The sequence below is a fragment of the Triticum aestivum genome, chromosome 2B (genome assembly GCF_018294505.1).
Source record: "Triticum aestivum cultivar Chinese Spring chromosome 2B, IWGSC CS RefSeq v2.1, whole genome shotgun sequence".
NCBI classification, from domain to species: domain Eukaryota; kingdom Viridiplantae; phylum Streptophyta; class Magnoliopsida; order Poales; family Poaceae; genus Triticum; species Triticum aestivum.
The window spans coordinates 399815286-399841052 of NC_057798.1; the positions used below are offsets into that span (position 1 = coordinate 399815286).

The window sequence follows — 25767 nt, forward strand, 5'->3', positions numbered from 1 at the left end:
GGTTCGGCAGGGGGCAGAGATCGCACGAAGAGCGGATCGAGGCGAAGCACACGAGCAGTTTACCCAGCTTCGGAGCTCTCCGGAGAGATAACACTCCTACTGCTGCATGTCTGAGTGTATTGAGTTCTTGCTTGGGAGCGCTGAGTGCTACAGTACACACTAGCCGCTAACGAGACCGAGCGTGAGTGTTTTTTCTGCCTCCGAACCCCCTCTACGTTGCGCATGGGCCTCCTTTTATATGCTAAAGGGGTCACCGATAGGTGGCAACATGGACAAGGGTAAAAATGGAAAAGGAATTGTGGTTGGTACGGCTACCTGTACAGTGTATCATACCTAACCCTGACGGCAGGGGACAAAGGCATTAAATGCCCGTCTACGTCGCCCAAATAGTGCAAAAAGGGACCGTCAGGGATGCCATCATTCGCCACGATGGCAATCTTGTCAGTGTCGCTTGCCACCGCGCACCGCTGGCTGCATAGCCTCTCGCCACGCGCGCCTGGAAAGGCCCCAGGGCGACACGTTGGGTGATGCGCTGGAGCGTGGGCACAGGGTGGTCGCTTGCCGCGGCAAGCGCCTTGCCGCGGTCGTTGTCTTGTCGCGTCCGGAAGCTTGTCGCTCACCGGGCGTCGCCGGGACGCGTCGGGCGTCGCGGCAAGTTCCTTGAGATGCCTTGGTTGGCCTTCCCGGCAAGCTCCTCTTGCCGGGGCCTTGTCTCCTTGGCTTGAATACTTTGTTCTTGAATGGCTCCAAAGGAACCACGGAGGGCCTTGGCGGTCACCCAGCAAGCCTTGCCGCGGGGTGCTGCGACTGCCCGTGCACAAGTTCGGGATACTAGGGTACCCCTACTCTAGTACACCGACAATCCGGGAGCCATATAAGGATGAGTTAGCCGTAGGATATGATTCCTTCTTGGGAAGGGAATAAGGGGATTGAGAATGATGCTGCAAACAAGATAAGGGATTCACCAAGGCAGTATTACTATGGAAATGGTATAGAGCTAGCCCAGAAAAGAGAATCCATGGCATGTCTATTCACTCAATCAAAAGAGAAGGTCATAATCTGGAAACTATTCCAACACAGAAGGGTTCTACGCTAGGAATCACTAAACTAGATGAGCACTTCTCAAGTGCCAGCTAGGAAACTGTCTGTACTGTAAACCAACCTTGTCCCCACCCGTAGAGAACTTTTAGTAGATGGAAGCGAGCTCCCTAGTCCTATTCGACCCACTTGGAATTCCCTTATGTGAATCATTCATGTAGCATTGATATACGAGAATTCGAGATTGTTCCATCGGGCCTGACTTGTAAATACAGTATACGGGGAAGAGAGTCTTCTGAACCTGAAACCTATGAAGCAAGGAAATCACTCTACTCTGCAAGCTATTCCACTGGAAAGGACAGGTTTCTAAAGGAATGGGATTAGTACTACTTAATTAAGGAAGGGATGAGTGCTGTCTTCCAGGCGGGGGTTCTAGCAACTAAAGCAGTGGAAATGTTCTCGTTCTCTCATGCTTCAAAGCAAAGAGTTGTGCCTGGCATTCCCATTTGTCTCTCTCTGTCGAAAGCTAGGTCAAAGGTGCCTGTGCTCGAAATGCAACATCACTCACTTGGTCTAGTGGGTCGGGTTTCATCAAGCTTTTCATCTCTTGAAGCCACAAGTCTAGTATAGAATCTGCTCTTTAAGGTCGAGAATCTGCTCTAGAAGGTCGATTAGGCCTTGTCATCATGTCATCGCACTCCACTGGTATCAAAGTTCTCGGCCCTTTTCTTATATTACTTTAATTCTATTATAGAAGTGTGCCCGGTCTTGTCTCAGCATTCGAGGTTGGATGTGTTTCCTCAGTCATCGTTCGAGGAAAGCAAAGGCCCTCGCGGAAAGATCAAAGAAAATGAAAAGCACAACCGCCTCTACCTAGAGCAAAGAAGCTTTGCCAGTCTTATGACCGGATTCACCATAATCAGCTTTAAGGTCCTGACTCTCAAATTGGATATCTCTTTCGTTCACAAGAATTGCTTATTATGTATGATTTGTGATTTGAAATTCTTTCTATTTACTATTTTGATGGAATTCATGAACGAGTAGATCAAAGAAAAGAAAGCAAAGCATTCACTCCTAAACTAAAGAACTAATCTACTGAGCTAGCCTCCCGTTATGCGCCAATGCTTGAACAGGACCATTGACCTTTACCAAGCCAGTTTCCTATAGTTGACCGATACAGTTCGCAAGGCGGATGTGACCGATGGATTTGAAGAAGGAACTCATTTTTTTACTGATTCAGACCATTTACCAGAAGAGCGGTATGGTTCAGAAGAGGTACTCATAATACAGATATCGTTTAACGAATTGCCTGATCGATTACCAATTCATTAAGCCTACCTATACCTCCTAAGGTTCCAGCCTACCTGTCAACCTGCTCTGACATACCCTTCTAGCTCACTTGAAAGGAGAGCTGTTGCTACTGTATGAAAGTCTTGATTAAAGAAAGGGATAAAAATACATTCACTCGGTTTTAGCGTAGTTTTTATGTTTCCTTCCATTCATAAGAAGAAAGAGGTTATTCTTTAGCTCCGGGTCCGACTTATAAATAGGGTACTTGACCTTAGGATCGAATCAGGCTCTCCTTGGGATAAGCCAGAGAATGGATCAGCCGAGCGAAGTAAGTGATAGGATCTCCAGGATTCTAAATTCCATGCCCGGGGAAGTCTAAGAGGATAAAGGAGGATGTTCCCTGCAGGGCATTTCGCGGGGTTAGGATGTGCATGTTTACCAAATGAGCGGAAGACTTGATGCGAGCCAATGAAGCGCTGCTAAGGCGCTCCGGCTTTCCCCTGTTGAATCGCTCTTTCCTGACCTTCTAAGTGAGTTCTAAGTTGAGCTGGCATAGTTTGTTCCACTTGTAGGCCATGGTTGAGAATCCATACGGAATGGACGAGGAATTGAGGTAGGGAAAGGAAAGGTAACACCCAAAGCATCAAATGGACACGAATACATCTTAGTGGCTATTTCTTACTACCCCAAATGGGTTGAAAGCGGCATCTTATCGAACACTGACATCGGAAAAAAGTGGCCTAATTGAAAGAAAAGAGAATTCGCCTTTCTTTTCAAAAGAAACTACTGGAATGAAATCAGCTCCGGGTAGAGATGGAGGGGGCTTCGTAGCTTGACTTTAACGGATCCCTTGCTTCATAGAATAGATGGCTAAGCTGTCTTCTTTCCCCTTCTTATTAGTCTCATATCTTCTATCCATCGATTAGTATGAATGAGATAATCTATTTCCTTCTCTTTGGCGTTGGCTCCACTAGTTTTGACTGCGAGTCGCTTTAGTTATCTCAAATCTTTGGCAGGAAGGGGCCAAGCCAAATAGTGCTCTTTAGAAGCGTAATCCGTGCTTGAAACTCCTTCGCTAGGATCCAAAAACCTATGCTTCCGCTCTTCCTCACCAGGCAATGCTTACTCTTCTCGATCAAGATTTTGGAGACTTTGAAGCTCAAGGACACGACATCGCTTGAAACAAATGCTTTGTTTTGGCACCTCCGTCTTCCTTTCTAACATTAGTAAATTCGAGCTAATAGGACCAGTTTTGAATTGCCTAGAGGGTGGAGAAGTCACATCATCTGAGGTTTGTTGTGGGTTCAATTATGACCCCGGTCTAGAAGACGAAGTGGTTGCACGTGTAAGTACATCATGTTACATATCTATTTTAAGCTAAGCTAAATGCCTAAACTAAAAAAATTTCTATTAAGCGCGGCATCCTCTCTTCGGGGCGAGCCCTATCGATGATTTCATTATGTACAATGTGAAACCTAAAATACCAACGGTAGTTTCCAAGTGCCATCTCTATTCGACTCCCATGCTTATTCTTGAACGCTTGAAGGGGAAGTCCGGGCTGGGTCAGCTAAAGGCGGAGCCGGGCGGGATATGGTATTAGCTCTGTATGTGCTATTAGCTTAAGCTTATCACTCCAGCTTATTACCCTAGGCAGAGGGGGGTAGGGGAGCATCACTAGAGAGTCTCCGTACCCGGTACAAGATCCTGGCTTATATAAATTCATTCAAGGTTATGGCTGAACTGGTCTCACCGCTTCCTTCCTCAATGCTAGCGGGACCATTGCTTTCCATTGCCTTTCGAAGGGGACCGACCATATGCATACTTCTTTTTGTACAACTTTGCTCTGTTGGAGCCTTTGCAATAAGAAAGTGGATTAGGAGAGAGAGCTCGCAGACGATGTTCCCTTCCTTCTATATATCCATATATCTATCGCCCCCGGGCACTCCAGAGCCAGTGTGACATTCTATCCGAAATGCATGCATCTCACATTAGGTAGCCATCCATGACCCCGTGTGTGTTTCCCAATTGCTCATCCAAACCATCATTTCTTTCTTCCATCCCGGAACGGAGATCTGACCCAAGGAAGGAATTGCCTTCTTTCTCATGCCAACCAGATGGATGCGGCCCAGAGCTGAGTGAATTCCCTCTGGGTGAGCGCTATGGAGATAGGCCAGGATCAATGAAAATAACCGAGATTGATCGGTATCCATCGCTCAGAGAGCTGCTTTCTCCCCGATATCTGTATCTGCTTTCGGACGGCCAAACAAGCAAGAAGAAGGAAACTTCCATTTCGCATAGCTGCTAAAGTAGTAGTTTTTGTCAAATCATACTTCTGACCAATAGTATCAGTGGCTTTATGTGTCCGCAACCTAGTTTTGTATCTGCATAGTGAAGGAAAGAAAGAAGCATGTTAAGGTGACTTGAGGGAAAGACTGATCCTGATAGACAAGAATGGTATGGTTGGATTGCCAGTGAATAAGCAGCAAGGCTAAAGCAGGGATTGGATTTACTTCTTCTATTGTCAGTAGCATCATTTGCCTTCCACCCTCTCAAGAACTTCCTGAAGCCCTGAGACACTTGTTGCCAATAGTCTGGAATGGAACATTTGCAACAGTTCTTGTAGGCCATTTCTGTAACAGCATATCTCTAAACCCTTCTTGCGGATGGTTCAAAACGAAACTTAGTGGCAGCCCCTATCTTCCCCATTTTCTAGAAGTAAAGGACAATGATCTGACCCAGCTTGCAAGAGGGATAGTAAAACTTAGGAAATAAATCCTCAGAAGTTGAAGAAACCAGAACTCTATCCAAAACTTCTCTCACTGGCCTGTCTTGTTTGTTAGTCCAGGCCACCAACCCTTCTCAGTTCCTGTAGTTCAGTTTCAGATATGAAAGCATTAAAAGCTTCCATCCTATTAATATGTATTCTGCCATTGTTTCATGAGCAAATCTGATCATGTCCCGCAAAGGTAGATCAACACTCTGCACAAAGTTAGTGAGCTCTGACAAAAACATAGCTCTTAAATTTGGTTGGACCATAAACATCCACCCAAGCACAATTATCACAAAGCCTCTATACTCAAACACCATGGAGAAATTGACCCTCCCCAATGAGGTCTGCATCCATGACATCCAGATTGACTCCAGTAAGCATTCCACCTTTACTGCCACTGGCTGGCTTGCAAAACCACTTGAAAAGCTTTCTGCCACCAATTGCCATTAACTCTTTATCTGAGAACTGTTCTCTCTTAGTTTCTTGCACACAAACTATGTCCACCCACTCTATCACTTCAGAAGGTTGCCCCCTTCTACCTGGCCAGGCCCCTCACATTCAAGATTAGTGTCTTCATGGCGGTATCTGTTTTTTGTTATGCCTCCTCTTAGCTCTGCTCGTAGTGTTCTTGTCACCAACTGGTATACAAGTACTATGATTATCTAACTCTTCAACAATCTGAGTAATATCCTCATTCTCTGAATCAGAGCTTAACTCGACACTGGAAGACTGCTCCTTCTCATGAGCAGCTAACTTCTTTTTCTGAGCAGCTTCATAAAGCAATGCTTGAGCAAGTTCTCTTGCTTTAATAGAATTTATAGACCTGTCAATTTCCTCCTGTGTACTGCCCAACACTAGACCACTATCTACAACTGATTTTACTAGACTAGCAGAATCAATGGAATTTCAAATAGCATATCTATTAGTAGAAGACATACCTGGTTCATCAAGATTCTTGCGTGAAGCCATCCTTTCTACACGTTGCTGAATAGGCATGCCATCCTTCGGGATCCTATCCTAGCACTTGTCCTCGTTGCTTTAATTCTTGCGTTTGCACCTCATTGAACTTCTCTTGTTCTTTGGTCATTCCAGAAAAAAACCTCCATACCTTAATAATAGGGGCTTGTGTATAAAGGAAAGCAGCAAACCGGTCAAAGGCGAAGCTGTTCTATCTCAACTCTCTGACTTGAAGGAAGATGTGGCGGATCTCAAGGCTAGCTCTATTCCAAGTACAAGTTCCGAGGTGAAATGCGTTGATGTGGCCAATCGATATACAGTATAGTTGAATGGTTCGACAAGTTCACATGCCGGAGCTACCTGTTCTCCGCGATTCAATTGGTTCTTCTGCCTTGCCTTCTTATCTATCAGTCCCAAGGTCAAAGAAATAGGTTAAGTGGTTCGACCTCCCAAAGGTTAAAGAAAGACATCGGTATTAAGACCACTCCCTCCGAATGATGATATGTCCCAACCATCTATAGCCCATGGTTCGTTACTCAGGAATTCAGAGAGGTCAGATGAGATAGATGGGTGTGTTCAAAATGGAATGATCCCCTTTTCTCATGTTTGCATTTTTGTTGTCCACAAACAAATAAAGAGTCCGAAAAGACGTACGCATAACAGACTCGGTACCTAGGTCAATGGGTTCAGTGGAGAATTGCGTTACTGTAATAGCGAAGGTATCTATGAAATGCAGTACCAAGGTCAATGAAATTGAAAGGCACCTCTGACAACAGAATCAAAAGGGATTTGGCGGCTATAGACGACTCAGAGGGGTTTTCATAAAGAGAAGCTTTCGCGCAGTACACCTATTTTTCTATAGAAGTGAATGGCCCCTTAGTTGGCTAGTCTGATCAATCGGTAGGCTCAGTCTCTACGTCGTATTCTGATATAGAAAGAAAAGAACCGAACTCCTGGAGGGTGAAAGAAGAATCTCAAGTTGATACTCTGCCAAGGGATCTGTCCACAACTGGTACTTCACATGCCTTAGAAGTAGATTTGAATGAGAATGAATGAAATGAGCAAACGTTACTAGGAAGGTGAACTCGCTATCAAACTACTGCCTGCGCTAGGGGAAGCGCGAAAGAAAAACCTGTTTCAAGCAAGATCTGATACCCTTGAAGGACTCCCAGGAATGAGAGAGCAAGTACAAGGACAATCTTATTTTCTAAGGAAAGGCGGTATTCCATAATTAACATAGTTCGGTTAGAGTGGATTTGAAAAGCTACAGCAGATCGATAAGTTGCTAATTTAGCTAAGTCAACTCCACTACGGAATCTAGCTCTCCATAAGAGGGTATTCCCAATGAGACAAGTAGTTTATCGAAGGGACCCTCTGTCTGAAGATTGTAGTCCAGATTTGTCGGAATAGAATAATTGAATGAGCAGGTGCAGATGGTCAATCTCCATCTTGACGCCGAGTCTCTCTGTCTTCTTATTTTATATAAAGATATAGAGAATAACTCGATCGATCGTAGAATGATTTCATGATCTGATCTTCATTTGTGCGGCTTTCGCTCAATCCGTGGCTGTAGTGATAAGGCAAATCAAAGGGGTCAAAAAAGAAGATATAGAATTGTAGCTAACGGGGTTCGCTCGCCCTCGCCTGTCACTATAGCGTGTCAAGTTTCTCTCTTTCCAATCGGGATTTTTTAGGTGTGAAGTGAAGTTCACCAGAAACGCTAGCTATATGCTTAACACAGGGTACAAGAATGAAGAAACCATGAAACCATCCTAAAATCACTGCCAACACTTAGTTAGTTAAAGCCCAGGAACCACTTGTGTTACACCGGTGAAGCAGAAGCTCCGAAAGCTGTCCGAGGAGCCAGCCATAGGTGGGTTCTTTACTGGCCATAGGTAGGTCCCTTACTGCTGCATCCTCTAAGCAGGGAAAGATCGTAGCTAGTATGAATTGGAAGAACAATCATACCGAACCCAGGATCCTGCAACTATTCTTCCTTCGTTCAAGACTCGCTTTTCTCGCAGGTTGAATGAGTGAGCCTTGGCCATACATACTGAGATTCAACAGTCAACTTTGGAGTCCGTCCTAAAGCCCCACCAATCTACATAGGTGATACCAGGGTAGGAACTTGAAAGACGAGAATAGAACCCATGCTGATGTACCTTAGCTTTTCCGCTCTTCCAATCCTAAAACAAGATCATAAATAAGAATCCCAGGCCGCTTAATGCCCTCTTAGCACATATGATAGGAGCTGGCATACAGAATTACAAGAAGTTGGTACTTTTTCCAATCCTTTCTGCTTTCTCACCAGCAAAATAGGATCGATCGCGAAATCAAAGAAATCTTTCACCTCACTTCTAAGATGAGCTAGCGCTCGCATCACCTTTCGATATCCTATATTTTTGATATTCAACAAGTAGCATTTCCATGGCATTCTTTAGATGGATTTCACTGCCCCTCATCTACTCCTCAACTGGGTATCTATTTCTCAATACGGTGCTTTAGTGACGGATTCTGGCATCGCATGGATCTCTTAATCAAATAGGGTCTCCCGGATAGGTCAAAATGAATGTGACACCCGTGATAGGACCACTACTGATTCAACTAAGCCCTTTAAGGAAGGCGGACGGCAAACACTTGGACTGAAGCATGAGCTGGTTCAAACCACTATACCTGATATATCATGAAATCTATACTGGATTTTCAGCGCTGCGCTCAAGGTCAGGAAGAAGAAGAAGTGTGTGAGATTGTAATAAGTGTGATTGGAGAAGCTTTTAAAGAAGTGGAGGAAGTAGAATGGATAAATTCTATCAATTTCTAGCTCTCATAGCATAATGAAGAAATAGATAATGGGATGCATTAATAGTTTCATCCAATTCCTAGCAAGTCAAGTACATAATAGTATAATTGAGTATTTAGAAAAGCCTGTCTAAGACGAGTCGGTGTTGTATGCTGAGTGTGGTTTCTTCCTGTTTCCGGAGTAGCCTCTATATATTGAGTTTATAGGATGGAGTCCATATCCCTCCTTTTTACTTCATGGATCTTGTCAGCATACAGGATACTATACTGTCATAAAGAAAGCGGGTATCTTAGAATATGGATCAGCATCGGATACCAGATTGGTAAAAACCTGCTCAAAAAGCTAGAGTTGATGGTTTCGGGAAAGCTAAGCTAAAGCAAGCAGTAAACTAGTGGGTGCAAGCACGTTAATGAAAAAAAACGTGATAGAAAATCCTACCGTTAGCAGCGACTGCAACACTTTGTAACAGCTCCTTAGAGATCAATGTCTTATTGGTATTTGCTCGATTGCAGGCAATAACGTTAGTAAATTAGGTGAATGTACGTAAATCGAGGTACACGAGTCTAGCCAGGTATAGGTAGAAAAGGGGTATAGTAGGTCTCATGGAAAGGGAGATAGTGGGACGAATAGTTCATCGTGCAAGTGTTACGAATAGATAGGAGTCTCGACTCCGTCCTTCGAAAAGAAGATGGTTCGTGCTAAGGGTGACTAAAGGCAGAGAATTCTGTATGCCAAGAAGAAAAGAAAGTTTGTAGGGGTGAGAATGAACTTTCAAACCCTTTTCTTGCCCCTATCCTTTTTGCTTTCGATAACTTCTATCGCTTCCTAATCATATGAGTCTAGTGCAACATACTACTACTAATATGGAGTCATATTCTTCTTGAGCCTCCTTTCCCAGATCCAAGTTCCGAATCGCAGGGAGAGATCAAGACAATGCAGCAGGGTTGGCAAGCATACCTGTATCACTGAGCAAATCCAAAGCATACTTTCCCTCTAAAGAGTGAAGAAAAAGACTTGGTACAGCTAGAATACCGAGTGGATGTGGAATCCTACTTGAATTCAAGTCAGAAAAAGAAACTCGAATTCGGAACTTGCTTACTTCGGCATGATCAGATACTGGAATCCAATCGGGGAACTTGGTTATTGACCTACTAATCTTTCCCTCTTTCGAGTCCAAGTCTCAAGAGGGCGCTTAGGCCGGGCCCTTCTCCAGAGTTCCGATACTGATATAACTATTTCAATTAGTTGATTGATTTTCCTTAGAATTTCATTCCTCCTCAAGTCCCAGTTTCGGTCAAGTAGTGGCAAGTATCATCTGTATCTGGCAGATAAGCTTTCACATGCATGAATTGAACTACCGAGATCTTTTCTTACTTGGCAACTAGAGCCTCCCCTTCGGGATTCGAGATTGAAGAAGAGGAAAACTGCTTCTAAAGGGAACTGATCCGAAGCAACAAGTCCTAGACCTAGAATGCAGGTACCCTAGTCTTGAAATATGCCATGAAGAATGAAATCTCTTGTTTTCATTCATATCATCAAAACAGTGATTCTTTCACGGCCACCCCTCAATTCAAGAGTTCTGATTGGATCAACAAGAATCCAATCTATATACCAAGAAGAAAAGAAAGGGGTTTCATCAAGTGCAGACAAGAAAGATACCGAAATCAGGAACCATGGAAAGCAGATACCTGATTCTATATATATATAAGGGATATAAGTGCAAGATCTGAACTATTTCAATTAGTGAATTGGCGGAAAAGCAGGAATGAAGGTTGGGACAGAAAGGGGAGAGGAGAGCCTGGACGAGGAAAACAAGCACCCCTTTTAGGATTCTAGGAAACAAGCAATACTTTCCCATCTTGAACTGAACTGAACAGAGCACAGAGACTAGAATCAGAACTGGAATTCCCTTCTCTGAATTCAAAAGCCCACCCGGACTTGAGAAGTAGCTTGTTCAATTTGTCCTCAGCAGAAGCGAAACCTGTTACCAAGAGATCGAAATTCCAATCAGAAAATAAGTACTTTGAATCAAGAAATGGCATTGCGTAGAAGTGAAGTGAACTAGAGAATTCCAGTCAGAAAAGCAATCGGATACTGAAATCTCTTCTCTGAAAGCTAAAGCTTTACAGATTATAGGAAAGCAAGCACCACGAAGGGCAGTACCCAAACTATAGGTTATCTTGTGTCTGGGCAAGCAAGGTCAAGTAGTGGCATCCTATTACCCTAAATTGAAAGCAAAGTAGGTTATTCAGCCATCCCCCGCGAACAATCAGAAGTCCCAGTTTCCTTAACTAATCTCGCCAATTTATCACTTGACCGACCCAGAGACTAATCTATCGTTGGCCCAGGCAAAGAGTGAGAAAAAGCAGCAAAAGGAGTAGCTTGCAGTGAGGAATGAAAGCTGGTGTTTTACCACCATTCAGCAAGAGAAACCAACTGGAACCTTTTCATAGGACCATAGAAAACATGCTGCTTCCTGTATAGAGATGACTGCTTCTTTAATGAAGTTGATTGTCTATCTCAAGTGGTGGTGATCGACTCCACGAATAGCCTGAACCTGAGAAATGTATATCTGCAAACGGGAACTTCCTGTTGTCTCGAATCAGGTCTGCTATTTTTATTCATAACTCTCTGGCTGGAATCGACCAAAATAGCCCTTGACGGCAATAAGAGGATCCTAACCACTACACGGTTCGAAATCTCAATCGAATGATACCTCAATTGAACCTGCTGAGTCAGTTATTGGAAAGATATCACTATCAGCCTCACAGCAATCTTTAGGAAAATGTAGACACATCAGTTTTTTCGAAACTTGTTCAGACACCGCAAGCAACTACCAGTATCGATCTTCTAAAGAAATGACCTTCGTTGCCGAAGTGATAGACAAACAATTCTATAGCGGACTTGGACTAGCGACACATTTCTCCATATATGAAATTAAATTCACCCGACATCAAAGAGAAGCTCAAGCTCGGGATCAAAGATCAGCTACAGATCGGGCTGGCATTCATCATAGTCGGCAGCTTACTTTTGACTGAAACATTTACTTTGCACTACATCCGTAAGAATCTGATGGAAAATGACTGCAACGCAATCAATTTATCCCTTCCTCGTGCGCGCATATCGTATATAGTTCAATGAGAAACAATGCTTTCTGATATTCATGAATTGGATTCGAACCAATGTCCCCCGACTCCTCTATCGAATAAGGATCGTGATTCACATTTCCTCGTTCTCTTTCTAGCTGCCCATATGGGTGGCTGCTATTATCCCCTTTTGATAGCTTCTTATCCGCATCCACGAGCATAAGCGGAATAGCCTGAACACTCATAGCGATTACCTCAACCCTTGTCTTTCCTTTGGCTCCGCTCGGTGGGGGGAACCCAATGTACCAATTCTTTCACTCGACCCTGCTCCTTCTTCTTTCTCATTTGCCTCTTTCCCTCTCTCCTGCTCCCCCCGACTGTCACTCTATGGCAAAGCTAAAGCTTTCCTGGCTCTTGGTGAATAATCTTTCTATAGGGACAAATAAAAGCCCAGTTTTGACCTTGCTGCATATAACATCTAGCATTTCATGTGTCTGAATGTAACAGCCAATAATCTGGTTTGCAAACCTATCTTTGCCCTCCTCGACTGCGGGAGCCCTCCATCATTGCAGTACAATAGACGTTAATTTCAAGCGTAGCTTACTGGAGTCAAGAACTTCTTGCAGCCTTCGAAAGAAGACTTTAGACATGATGCCAACACCTACGATAGGAATGCCGAATAGTATATCGTCTGCGTAGCGAGCGAAATAGACGTACTTGGTAGAATCCCCATTCTCCTCTTGGGCCATAGCATCGAATTCCAAGTCGAGTTGATGCAGGAATGATTGAATCAAAATAGGCGAGATCGGTGATCCTTGTGGAAGGCCGACTTCACTGTTTGAGTAGTCATTCCCTTTCTTAGAAAGTCTCGGTGTCTTGAGAAAGCAATTGATGAGGTCAATGAGAGGAGCGTTATCTGTACCTAAGAGCTTAGACAAATGTTAAAGTAGTAACCGATGGTCTATGCTATCGAAACACTTGACCACGTCCACCTGAACCATAGAATCCATAGACGGCCATTGAGTTAATGCACGGAAGAAGGGCCGAGAACCTTGCGGAAGCCCTGTGCAGATGGGGAAATTCATGGATCTAATGAGTCATTGAGTAGCTCTGCCAACGCGGTTAGTATAAGTCGATCGGCTGCCGCCGGTTGAGTGATAGGCCTACCTAAATGCTCCCGGCCTTTTCTTTGGTCTAAAGGACCTAAACTACTCACTTGCCAAACTGCCTATTCATATGCCCTTTCCTAAACCACTTTGCTAGTTCTATACACCTGCCAGGATGCTTCTATTGCTTGTTACGTATTTGATACTGCTCACTATAATGGAATAGCTTTGTACTCAGTACATGATTGCTTTATAGCACCTGTAGCTTATGCAAACAAATTCCCTCAGAGTGGCAGCTTTTCAATGTCTAGCTAATCCACTGCATCTTATAAATTGTATAGTTATTCAGAACCTCTTCCTTCGAGCTCCTATGGAAGACCTTGGCCGCACGCGCCTTAGGCGATTTCTATTTTCTTTAGTTTAGAATTAGTCTTTAATTTAGGCCGCAGGTTTCTACAAATTAGGTTAGGCCAAGATATTTGAACTTGTGCAAACCAACCAGTTCTCCCATTTTTTCCCTGTGGATCGACACCCGAAGTACTACACGATAGGTCATGCTTTGCCTTTTGCAGATGCTAGTACAGTCCTATTTCAATCAAAAAGTAGAGTCCTATTTTCAAGTACAGACCACCGCTTTCTTTTTCTTTGGACTGAAGACCCGCCTGAGTTGATAGTGCTTACTTCCCACCCGAGACTGACTTGCTTACCTCTGCACCAATTAAATAGTAGAATTTATAACACTCCATTCTTCTATAGATAGCCTAGAATCGGAACTAGAATATGTGCCTGACTTACCTATTTCCAAGACAGTTACTCAACTTCCATCGCCGCTTGACACTCTCGTAGTAGATCATAATAGAAGTATTCTTTAAAGAAATTCGTATAGAAAGATGGACTAGCTCAAGACCTTGGCTTCAAACAATTGATTGAATCTGGATTCCTTTGCTTATCCTTCCTAGCTATAGTCTCTCTTGTGCCTTCGGCAGTAAAAGTGAAAGATTTCTGTATCAGCAGTTTGTTTCCCATTTTCTCAAAGAACGCATAAAACCTGTTCCCTCACTGTATCAAAAGATCAAGCAGAAGAGTCCTCTTCTTCAAGAAGAGTTTTTCATTTCACTCTTCCGCAGCAATGCCCGGGCAATAAAACAATATGAGCAAAACAATATCATAGCAAATGGTATGTGCTGGTTGGATAGAGCAATCCGTAGTTGACGTTCGAGCCAATCTTCTCTCTAGTATACTTTAGATTCAGTCGTCCGTTTGTTTTGTTTTGAATTGACATAGAGAAAGATTTCTCGCGTTCCCTTAATTCAGGAATAGGTGGCGATGCAGCAACGATACGCATTCCCACAAGGGGTAGTGAAAAGCCATTAGGGGGAAGATATAGGTTTCTTATTCTAAGCCAAATTACTATACCATAAGGACATTACCATTATGAGATGACACTTGAGAGGGCACTTTAAAGTGATTGAACCCACTTTCCATGTTAGTTTAAGCAACAATATCGCTAGGGACCAAAGTAGTGAAAACGGCAGCTCCATTTTCCAAAACTTTCTGTCTCATAAGACTGTGAAACCACACAATTTGACATTCCCCTTGGGAAATAGGGAAAAACAGGCCCCGGATTCTGATAACTTATGTCTCGCCTAGTGGAAAAGTACACAATTGACTAAGAAGATTGGAAGGTGGTACGAAAATACTCATCGGGTCTTTCGTTCCAGCAGTCATGATATAGCTTCTAGCTTTGACCGCTCTTAAGGTGCCCGCACTCTTGGCTTGAATCGCCGACTTGTGTGTCGGTTTAACCGAAAAGCAGAATCCAATCATTTCACTACTCGATAGAGGCTCCTCATTCATCCATCGGATAGGACGCCCCATCTATGGACCGAGAGAACGAGATATTTACTTCTTTTACATTTGTAACTACATTCTCACATTTCTTTTTTGATCTCATGACTTTTTATGCGATCGGAAAACGAATGAGATCAGAAAGATAGGCGGACGACTTGACCATAAGGTCGGATGTTTCCGTGAGCAGTAAGCAGCGGATCTCCCCTTTTTGGGGGAAAGCTGGTTAAACAAAACTAGGGATAGCTAGCAGGTATTTTCTAAAGGTTCAAAAAGAAGGTATTTCAAAAGGGCTTTGGCAAAGGAGGTTCACCTTGCCTGCTTTCCTTGTCCTCCGTTCATCGATATCCTATACTGGATACCTTTGCCTTTTCCGAGTGGAGGCAGTAGGCTATTCTCGTTCTTAGCTTTATACGCCGAAACATGCCATTGCGTAGGCTCGTAGGCGTAATTCGTATTCGTATTTGTTATTGGCGTACGTAATTTCCTTACTACGTCTATCGCTCGTAGGAATATCTCTAAATAGGAATCGTAGTCCTCGTATGTACATCTTTCGTATTGTGATAAAGCACCTATGCCGCTAGAAATAGTAGCGCCTTAAAGAAGGCGTTCCAGGTTCTTTTTCCCCTGGTTTGTATCAGAGCTGACCACTGATAATAGGCAAAATGAAACATTTGGTGTGTTTTAATTCATTCTCAATCTTGTTTCCCCTTGCGCTCCGAGGGAAATAAAGGGGAAATCACTGATTCATTTGGAGCTGTTTTCTAACTGACTCATTGACATGAGAGATTGGATGCGATGCGCCAGTCACTCGTACTACAGCGGACAAAGGTCACCGGCAAACGACCGTTCCACAATGGAACCTGGCACTACTGTTTGCCCTAAGGGCCGACCCACCTTTTCAGAGAAACAGACACATGACATCACTATATTACGCATTTTCGAGATAAGAAAGTGGAGAATGCACTCTTCCCTTTTTTTTACATTTTAAACTCATGTTCATGGTCTGTTTTATTCCCAATTGTTGCCCGTGTGAAAAGAAAGAAGAGAAATTGGGCCATGTTTCCCGAGAGAGACTGCCTTCTCTCAGGCCAGCAGTCTTATACTTATAGTCGACTGCTCTATGACGATCTGACCTCTTTCCTGGGCTCTGCTTGCTCGTCTACGCTCCGACCAATTCAGTCAAAATCGAAAAAACGATGTTTCCTTGAAAAAGTCTAAGAAATAGTAGTAGTAGTCAAAAAGTGCACTTTTTCCATATATTTCGATTTATAGGGATCCCTATCTTTATCTCTATCCACAGAGATACCTATCTATATAGAGAGAGATTTTTCTCAAAATTGATCTAGACTATCCTCTATCCGGATAGATATGTCCCTATGAGCGACTAGGCCGATCTTTTTTTATATGTTTTGGCCACGTCCGTTTCCGCTCCGAAGAGGAAGGTTTGGATCTTTCAATCTTATGTCGTGAGGGATGTGACCTATGTTAGGTCCATAAGATACCACAGCTTTTAGTGTTCTATGATTCACCTCCGAATAATGAGTAGGTAGTTCGATCCTTTTGATTCTTATCTTCCTAGTAAACGGGGATCCGGAGCAATAGGTCGAATTACTATATAAAGAAGACTTTTCTACAAAAGGACTTATTGTTCGAGTAGGAAGATTTCGGTTTTTCTCCTTCCCTCTTTTCAATAAGAAGAAGTATTTGAAATGAAACAAATTCCTCTTCATTCTGTTGTGCTCAGCGAAGGAACTGCCTAAGCATACTTTTGCGGATCCAAACTTCTTTGTTCTTTCAAAGTCTTCTTCTTGCATATAAGAACGCAACTTTTGCAATTCCTTGGATTTGAGTAGTAAGCGGCATCCCCTCTGAGTTGTGAGTAAGCGGAACCATTCTTTTTTTGTTCTTCTCCAGATTCTGGCCGGTAGGAATTTGCCTCTTCTTTTTCCAACTGATATGGCCGATAGGAATTTGCCTATGATTTTTCCAACTGATATGTCGATATAGAAAGATCTCCTTATTTCAAAACCGCGGGTTCTCGCGTCATTTTCTTTAAAAGATATTAGATCACCGTGGGAAACTTTCAAATGAGTAATGGTTACCAGTCCATTATTCAAACAAACCCTTCGATGACTTATCGGCTGCCTTGCTTGAGGAAGAGTGTCACTAAAATGGAGACGAACCGGAATCACGTCCGATCTTGTTTCTTGATTGAGTAAAAAAGGGATATATGAAGTTAGTTCTCTTCCTCTGTGCATCTCCCTTATGGGTAAATCCCCATAATAAAGAGACAACTTTCGTGTAGTTTGTGATTTGATGTTACTGTTTCGATTTTCTCTCCGAGAAAGATTTCTTTTAATGGATCTCCTCTTGTTCCTCAATCTTCGGAGAATACGGCGTTGGATTAGAGAAAGTTCTCTGTTCCGAACATTTCCTGGAAGTAGACGACACGTTTTAAATCTTAATGCTGGCATGGCATATTTCGTTGAATCAGTCTTTTTCGCCACATCGCGTATAAAGGGAATCGAACCCAACTCTTCCACGAACCCCCCACGAATGGCCCTCCCTTAATTCAATGAACTATGAGAATTCCTTTTTTCGTTTTTTTCTTTTCAGTTCTCATAAGTCCTTGATATACTAGCAGAAACTCAATACTTGACCGACTGCGTCACAGTGCTCAGGTAAAGTGGCAGTGGTTGAAAGCGAGCGGAAACGTCAGTGTTTTCTGTGCGTTACGATAGTAGTGGTGAAAGAAAATCCAATTCAAATATCTCAACGTAAAAGGAAAATCGTTTCACTTTGAAAGGAAAGCTAGCTATATGAGATCGAAATCACTCTATCTACGATATTCATTGCACCATGATTGAAGGACAATGAGGGGCAGGTTATATTCCCTTTCTTCTGATCGATTGAGCTCAAAGGCAAAAGGCACTAAAGATGTTTAAGATGTTTCATCAGAATTGCTATTGACATCGACTCGTCCGAGAGATTAGCAAGCACCTCAGGGTTGTGAGAAATCCATCCCCAAAACCCAGAATTGGATCTATTGTTTTCACTTTCTTTCCCAAACAATGTATCTGTTGATACCAGAATTGCTTATATTGCTCGCCCTAAGATGGAAAATGCGATAGAACCCACTTTACATACCTCCATAGGAGGAGATCCCTTAGAAGAGAGTGAAACAGGCAGTACAGCAATTCACAAGCCATAGAGAACGAAACTCGGAAGAAGATCTAGTTTCAAGTCAGCTAGGAAGACCTCTTTCTTAAATTAAAGGGAAGGGGTCCACATAAGCCCCAATTATTCCCTAGCTTGTTAATCCAACATATCAGTTGGCGTGTCTGAATAAGAAAGAGTTGGGCGATGGTTTTAGAAAACCCGAAACTAGCCATGCCCTAAAGAAAGTGAATTCCAATCTACGTGAATCACGAAAGAAGCAAAGCCGGTCAAAGAATCGATTATATGCCTTCTCTTTCCATAAGACCGATGGCCTTAGTAACGTAACGCACAGAAGGAATAGAAGACAGAGCGAGGGGATATGTCACGAGCAAAAGGGATGAACAACTACCCCTGTATACGTAGCTTTGTGTAACAGGGGGAACGACTGTTGAGTCAAAAAGCTGAGTGAGAAGGAAGCAAAGGATCGGTTGTGGCGGGATACGAAGTGCTCTGCTAAGCCAATACGAATGTTTACATACGAACCCACGCCAATACATACGAGTAGTAGGGGTATGGAAATTCTCATCAATTAAAGGTTAGGGCTCGGTTTCCGGTTGACTTTTCGAATCCTATCCTCTGTTTCTGGTTAAACCAATTAAATAGGAGTATCCACCCAACTTTCATATGCTGTTGTTCCTATACGCTAACGGGTTCATCTTTATAGGCAATGATTTCATTTGTATTCCAATTCGTACGTATACCCCATCGCTTTGTTTACCATCCCTATCGTCTCGAATAAGGTTTCCTAGCCTAGCCCATCTCGGTGTCAGCTACCGAAAGAGAAAATTGGTCTAAGGGCAGCATCTACTCGTTCATCGCTTGCCTCACATCGAAAGAGGCATGGCTTCTCTCTTCACTCACTCCCCTGTTTGCCAGCTTCAATAGCATGGAAGAAGGTGTTCAAAGAACATAGTTTCACATCTACATTTTCTCCATTTGATCTTGATCAATAATTCACTTATAGAAATAGAATAGAATAGAAATATCAAGAGAAACACTCTTCTTTCCGAAGATCCATTTCTAGTGGGACATCGTTCATAGGGAGCGCACATCCAATGCGCCCTCTACTCTTCACTCTTCACTCTTGTGCTCGATATCCTCTTCAACAAGGATTTGCGGCTCCAATCCCTTTATTTTTCCAAAGGTAAAAGATGGAACAGACCGAATCCAAGCCATATAATTGCTTGATGCTCAAGAGTGCTTAGTTGGAAAAGAGTTTTCTATGTCGTTCAAACTAATGCTCGATTTAGAATTCTATAACAAAAAAAAGAAACAATCAATTAATCTATCTCACCTATATTATGAAGCAGCTGCTAGGCCTGATAGCGAAGTGAGCTTTGTGACTTTTAGTAGGGTTGTATCGTCCGTCTTCAACATTCATCCATAAGACTTATTTATTCGATTCATTGTATCTCGAACAGAGGTAAGTCCAGCTTCCTCCTCTTTTCTTTCTTTTTGTTAGTGGCTTTCTCTTTTTAGAAGTCGAACTCTAGACTTGGCAAAAGTCCTATCCTTTCTTGTAGCAGAGCTACGTCCTAATTGATTGTATCATGCTCTTTCGGGTCGAGGCACCTCTAATGTAATCTTTGTCCAGAGGAAGGAGGACTTTCACAGAAAAACAAAAGCTGTATGCCAAAAAGAGCCAATGTGAATTTAGGTTCAAAAGGATCAATAGCACATGACGAAGTTCAAGTGTCTTCTCTTCAAGAGAATAGAGCATAATTGTAGGATTATATGGATATCAGTGCTTTTATTCAATTCCCGAGGCACTCTTCAACGATTGAGGAGATTCCCGAGGCAGTCTTAGTGCTATCGTCAGGGTCACCAGCCTACTGTACCCCTTATTCTGGCTTAGCCTTGCTTAAACAGAAGAGGCTTGGTTAGCATCCTTTCTATCAGGTGCTGTTCTTTGCTACCAACAATTCTTTAAGTACGCGGTGAAGTAAATAATAGTGCACTTGCTGACAGTAGAACCCCCAAGAAATCTCACAGTATAGGCCGATATCTTTGTGCAATGTCATTTACAAGCTATGCTCCAAAGTCTTGGCAAATAGGCTGAGAGAAGTACTGGATGAGATCATTTCCGAGGACTTATTAAATAGGGGTGCTTTTTCTACGAATATAATCAATTCCATAATGCTATCCGCTTTGACGAAGCAAATCAGATGACGGGCGATCTACGCCTCGAAAAGGAGAAGAAGTGGTTCTCGATACTGAGCAAAAAGTCACTTTCGATGCAGAAAGTAGGAAACCAAGGAAGCAGGCATTGGCAAAGAGTGAATCTTTATCCGATCCTATAATGGCTCAATCCGATCCAACAACGGTACTTCCAAAGGCTCCTCGGCTAAGAAAAATAATAGTTGTATTGGCAAGGCATGAAAGGGATTTTCTAATGCTATCCGAAGACGAATCGGAATACGGAACCGGAAGCCGTAGCCCAGAACCTTTAGCTTGAGCGGAAGGGGAGGAAACCGGCTATTCGAACTGGCGGGTGGGTGGATACCCTAGTGCTTATTGCTTTGTCGGAGCAGGGGCGGAGAGGGATTCATTAGTTTGACAACACAAGGGTGTCATGTGGAGAAAGAGAATGGAACTATTCTCCGGGTACTGGTACCGCTTAAGCCCAAGCAAGTGAAGAAATCCTGTAAGATGGACTTGATTTACTTTCCTTTCCAAGACCTATACCATATGGTTTGGGTATACCACTATCACCTATCGAAATGAAACACTAACCTGCCCACGACCCCCTATACCGGATACCTTTGCTTTGAAACCAATGACTAGTAGAGGATTTCGAGGAACAACAGCAAAGGGAAGTAGGGATGGGCTTTCCTCGGATTAGTATTCGGATTTCGCTGGTCTTGCCAATGGTTGTTATTCAAAAGAAGGGTTCGCACCGGCAAAGAAGAATATATTTTCTAGTTGTAGCTTTCGAGGAGAAGAAGGATTGAATCAAAGGGACGAGCAAAGGCAAAGCAATGGCATGTTTGGAATTCCATAGAGGAATCCCCAAGCAAAGGCCAGGACGCTAACGCTAACGCTATTGATATTCCTAGCGCTTGTTTTCGTAGGATGCCGAGGACTCTTGCTTGAATACAACTAGAGAATTCTCAAAAGAATACGACTAGCTCTTTACCGCGGGGATGCGTTGAGAGGAATCAATTGTTTAACCCGGTGACCGGATAGGAGCCGTGACTGTGTGGGTAGCATTATCAAAAGAAGGAAATTCGCAGCGCTCTAAATTTCTCTATTTTGATTCTTTTTTTAGGGATTGCGCCGTTACTGTACCTGCTTTCGCTATTGCTGTTCCGCTTTGCCGTTATCCGTCCCTTTGTTAGCATAATAGGAGGGTGCCTTTTTAGCGCAAGACGATGAAATAACAACCTAAGCTTATCGGCATTAGCAAATTGAGAAATCGAATAGATCCCCGGCCGTTGGATAGGAGCACTGCCGTTACCGTGCTTAGAATTGATGAAATTGGATTTCTTACAAAACCCAGGATCTTCCTATTCGTAGTTTTCTTACAAAACCCAGGATCTTCCTATTCGTAGGTGGTATACAACTACCCCTATCCCTATTGTTTTGATACATGGCGTATTGGCTTTTCGTTTTTCTAGCTAAAGATCCATCTTTCCTGGATTAGTGATTACTTCAATCCATACCCCTATGGAATAACAAAAAGCAAGGGCAGAGGGACCTGGATCCGGAACCATACAATAATTCGTAGGAACCCACACCGGATAGAGGGCCGTCCCTTCCTCTTAAGAGGTGTAATTCTGTTTGGGGATGACATTAGATAATCCGAATCGTAGTCCTCGCGGGAATGGTCGCAAAATGCGAAGGAGTTTTGTTGTCGAAGCTGGGGATCTAGATAGGTACCGATCTCGGTGGGGATTTTCCTATTTTTTCTATGGAATTTGTTTCATTCCTTTCATGCACAGATGAACCTTCTGAGCTTTGGAAGTACCTTTGCCCTGGAGGATTGTCCCGTGATTGAGGGATTTCTCTACAACTATTGCGATTAAAGACATATGCAAATCCGAAACAGGGAAGTACGAAACTAAAGGGACTTTCTCTCGATGAACTCCCTAGTTCCTATGTTTGCTTTGAGGCAGTGCTAATTGCTAATGTGTGAACTATCACTATAGAAAAATAGATTGGAATCACTTCTAACATCAAAGATAGGAAAATCTGGCCTATTGGGTGCCGATCCACTCGATCCTATGCTATGCATTTGTGACCAATAGAGGTAAGATCATGAATACAAGATGGCGATGAGTCATGCCAAGTTTGGGGAGTGTTGCTCGTACCCTCATTGCATGTTTTCAAATAGGGCATACTGCCTGTGATTTACTATTGAAAAACAAGTCGACAGGAGAACCCGAGTGCAACCAGATAAGAGTTCGCTTTCGAAAGACGACAATGGCAAGTCTCAATCAACTGTCATTAGATCAATAGTAAACAGGAGATTGCTTTGCGTATCACGGATCGAGCACACAATAGAATGCTCGAACTACACTCTCCTAGCAAAAGGCAGGGCAAGTGAGTTCTACACGATATTCGATAATGAAACGAGCCTTCCTCCTTCCGAAACCCCCTCTCCTCGGCCCGGGATAGCGATAGACGTACGAATTCAATCAATGGCGATAATGTCATCCCCTTTCCTTAGATATAAAAGAATCATTCTGAGCGAGTCCATAAGAAGCGACCCGCTTTTTCATCGGTTCCGGGGGAAGACCAAAGATCTTGCGCGACCAGAAAAACTCAAAAGAGAAAGAGAGGTATGCACTGTGAAGGAAGCCCTCTGACCCACTCTTCCTTCCCCCTACCTACCCATAAGGTAAGTAGGGGCCTCGGCATCTCTATTTCCTGAGAAACCTACTAAAACTACTTCGAGAAACCTACCAATTCGAGAAACAATACAAACCTACCAAAAAAAATTACTAGCCTCCCTTTTTGGGTGGCTTCCACTGCTTGTGCGAGTGAGCAATTATATTTCGGATATCCTGGGGTTCTAAGATCTCGAGCAGAGGAAAGTCCCGGGGGAACGTGTTTACCATGAATAGGATCTCCCCAGGCTCAAGGAATGCAAGAAGTCTGTCTATCTTGCATTTTAAGCCAGGGAAATCCTTATATTCTGAGCACTAAATCCACATTTTAAAGGTTTCTTTGTAATTGTCAGGCGGTCCCCCCGCTCCGGAGGAGAAGCTTCTTCTATGGCTATGGCCAAAAGGAGAAATAGTCCTGTTCATTATATGGCTCCTAGAATCCAAGGCATTTCGTCGGAATACATCCTGTCTTTTCACCTTTGTAGTCCTATGCATAGTAAGTACTATAGCCCCAATCATAGCAACTAATAAAATCAGACTAGAAACCAAAAACCAGACGGAATAGTAGGTATAAAGTAAATTGCCCAATGTTTCCAAATTAGTCCAACTTCGTACCTTTCCGGCATAAACCGTATATCTCAGAGAGGTCGTATTTCTGTGGGTTGGTAGTAATGGAATGGTTTCATTATCTAAAATGAAGAACATTTCCCACCAAAAGATCAGTCCAATAATACCACTCACTGGTAAATAGCGCAATACTTCTTCGTGAATCTCCGCTATTTGAATATTGAACATCATAACCACGAATAGGAATGAAACGGCAATAGCTCCTATATGAACTACTGGGGAGATCATAGCGGAGAAGTCGAGACCTAACAAAATAAGTAAACCAGAAGTGTCGCAAAAGACTAGGATGGGAAACAAAACGGAATGTACCGGATTTTTAGCACGTACAACCATCAAACCAGAGACCAAAGCAGGGCTCGACAAAACAGAAAGTATCATGGTACGTCGTCCTCCCTTGAAATGGAACTTGAATGCTGGAGCAAGAAGACGCATTCAAGTCGATCTATTACAACCAGCGCGGTTGTTCGTATTTCATTTTCTTCTTCCAAGCCGACGCTCTTCTTATAAAAGAAAGCACTCACTGAATTACTTACTGAATCTCGTCTTTCTCTCGGCGCCGAGAATTTTTGACGTGTCCGGGTCGATCAGAGGTTCGGCTTGCTTCTCCCCCACCCTCGCCTATGAAATGGATAACCCTTGCTGCCATAGCAGCAGGATTTTAAGGGCTTCTGTTGAAGCGGAATAGGAGGAAGCCATGCATTCTTGAAAGAATCTCCAAACCCCCCCCCTTTACCTTCTCTTTCTATTCTATAAAAAGGCGAACATCTAATCTAGGCCCGGTCGCCTTTCTATGAAGGCGAGCAGCCCAGCCCCCTTGTTGAAATTTGGATATTAAGGAAGCCATATTTCGCAATAGCAGCTCCGAGAAGCTGGGCTTAGGGTGCGCCTCCTGCGGTCGTTTCAGTGACTCAATTGGCTGGCTTCCCTTAGCTCAGACTGGTGTCGCCACCTCTCCTAGGACCGGAATGATTATCCCCGCCCGATGGGTCTACATTCATCCCTGAATGTCGTCGGGTACTCTTCACTTCCCCGCCATTCTTGTAACCGTCACCTGTAATCCGCGCAGGTGTGTCCGCACCCCCTAGAGTGGACGAGAAAGAAAGGATTTTTTATCGGAGCAACCCCCCAGGTTCCAGACCCAGGAGTTCACTTTCCTGTATGAGCATTCAGTACATATATAAGTCAGTGGAAGAGTCAAAGGGTCACCACTACTGAGGATCTCCCCCCTTATCTTAGAAGGGTCATTAGAGGGTTCGCCGCGGTTCATTGCTGTGCTTACACACTAGGCTACCCTTCTCCGAAAGCTCCGCGGGACCACCTATCACTAGTCTTCGGCCGGAGGGGTTTATTGCACAAAAAGGCGGGGACGCGGGCTCCCGCAGAGGAAAGCCCGACGAATGTCAGATGCAAAGCCCTGCACCTCATTAAGATCATATTGGCATACTCTCCTAAAAAAAAGAGCAGACCCCATTGAAGACGGGAGTGAGGTACAACAAGGCCATTTCCGTCCACCTTCTCACGGAGCCGTACGTGGACGTTACCGCTCATACAGCTCCCAGCCAGCAAGCAGTTAGCTTTCCTCTAGAAGTCATGGAAGTGTGGATAAATCGACAGAAGGTTTTTATTTCTTAAAAAATCGCCCTAACCGTCCTAAATATGGACGGAGAGCGGTCTCGAGTTTTTCGGGGTCCTCGAGATCGCATTTTAGGTCGAGTAGAGACGCTAGGGAGTCTGTGGGCTTCCCTTGGCATTTCAAGATGGCCTCTATCGTCTTTTCGAGAGCCTCCCGTTTGCCCGTCAAGGGGCATTTGACATCCAGAGACAAAAGCAGTCCCACACGAAACTGGGAATTTTCCCCAATGGACGTAACCAGCTCTGCTTTCGCGGTCTCAAAAGGAGAAGCCCCGAACGCTTGCAGTTGCTTTTTTCTCTTTATTCCTTCTAAGCGAGCCTCTAAAGACTCTACTCCTACTTTAAACTTAGAGTCCGATTCTTCCAATTCTTCCAAAGACAAAGTAGAACTTCGTTTTGAGGAGTTTGCCCCCCGTTCGCCGCCGTCCAGCCGGCGGCTACTCTGGGATGGATCGAGGTTTAGGCCAACAGAGGGGGCTTGCTCCCTTTCTTCTGGAGCTAAGGAAGGACCTGCGGGTGGCGTTTCCGGTAAAGGGGGAATCTCAAGGAGGGTCTCCAGACC

At 43.7% G+C, this 25767-nt stretch overlaps 1 protein-coding gene and 2 pseudogenes across 1 annotated transcript; 1 reads left to right on the forward strand and 2 right to left on the reverse strand.

The window, feature by feature from the left end:
* Nucleotides 1–15926: 15926 nt before the first annotated feature.
* Nucleotides 15927–18925, reverse strand: LOC123045137 (ribosomal protein S4, mitochondrial-like; annotated as a pseudogene).
* A 3972-nt stretch (nt 18926–22897) lies between these two features.
* LOC123045139 (NADH-ubiquinone oxidoreductase chain 6) lies at nt 22898–24283 on the reverse strand. The gene has a single exon (XM_044468079.1). The coding sequence runs from the start codon at nt 24003–24005 to the stop codon at nt 23262–23264; it is 744 nt and encodes a 247-aa protein (XP_044324014.1). The 5' UTR covers nt 24006–24283; the 3' UTR covers nt 22898–23261.
* Nucleotides 24284–24408: 125 nt separating this feature from the next.
* On the forward strand, nt 24409–25432 carry LOC123045140 (uncharacterized; annotated as a pseudogene).
* The last annotated feature ends 335 nt before the right edge of the window (nt 25433–25767 follow it).

What these genes read in the sequence shown, in the direction of transcription:
- LOC123045139 (XM_044468079.1), bottom strand. Translation starts at nt 24,005, where the DNA reads ATGCGTCTTCTTGCTCCAGCATTCAAGTTCCATTTCAAGGGAGGACGA.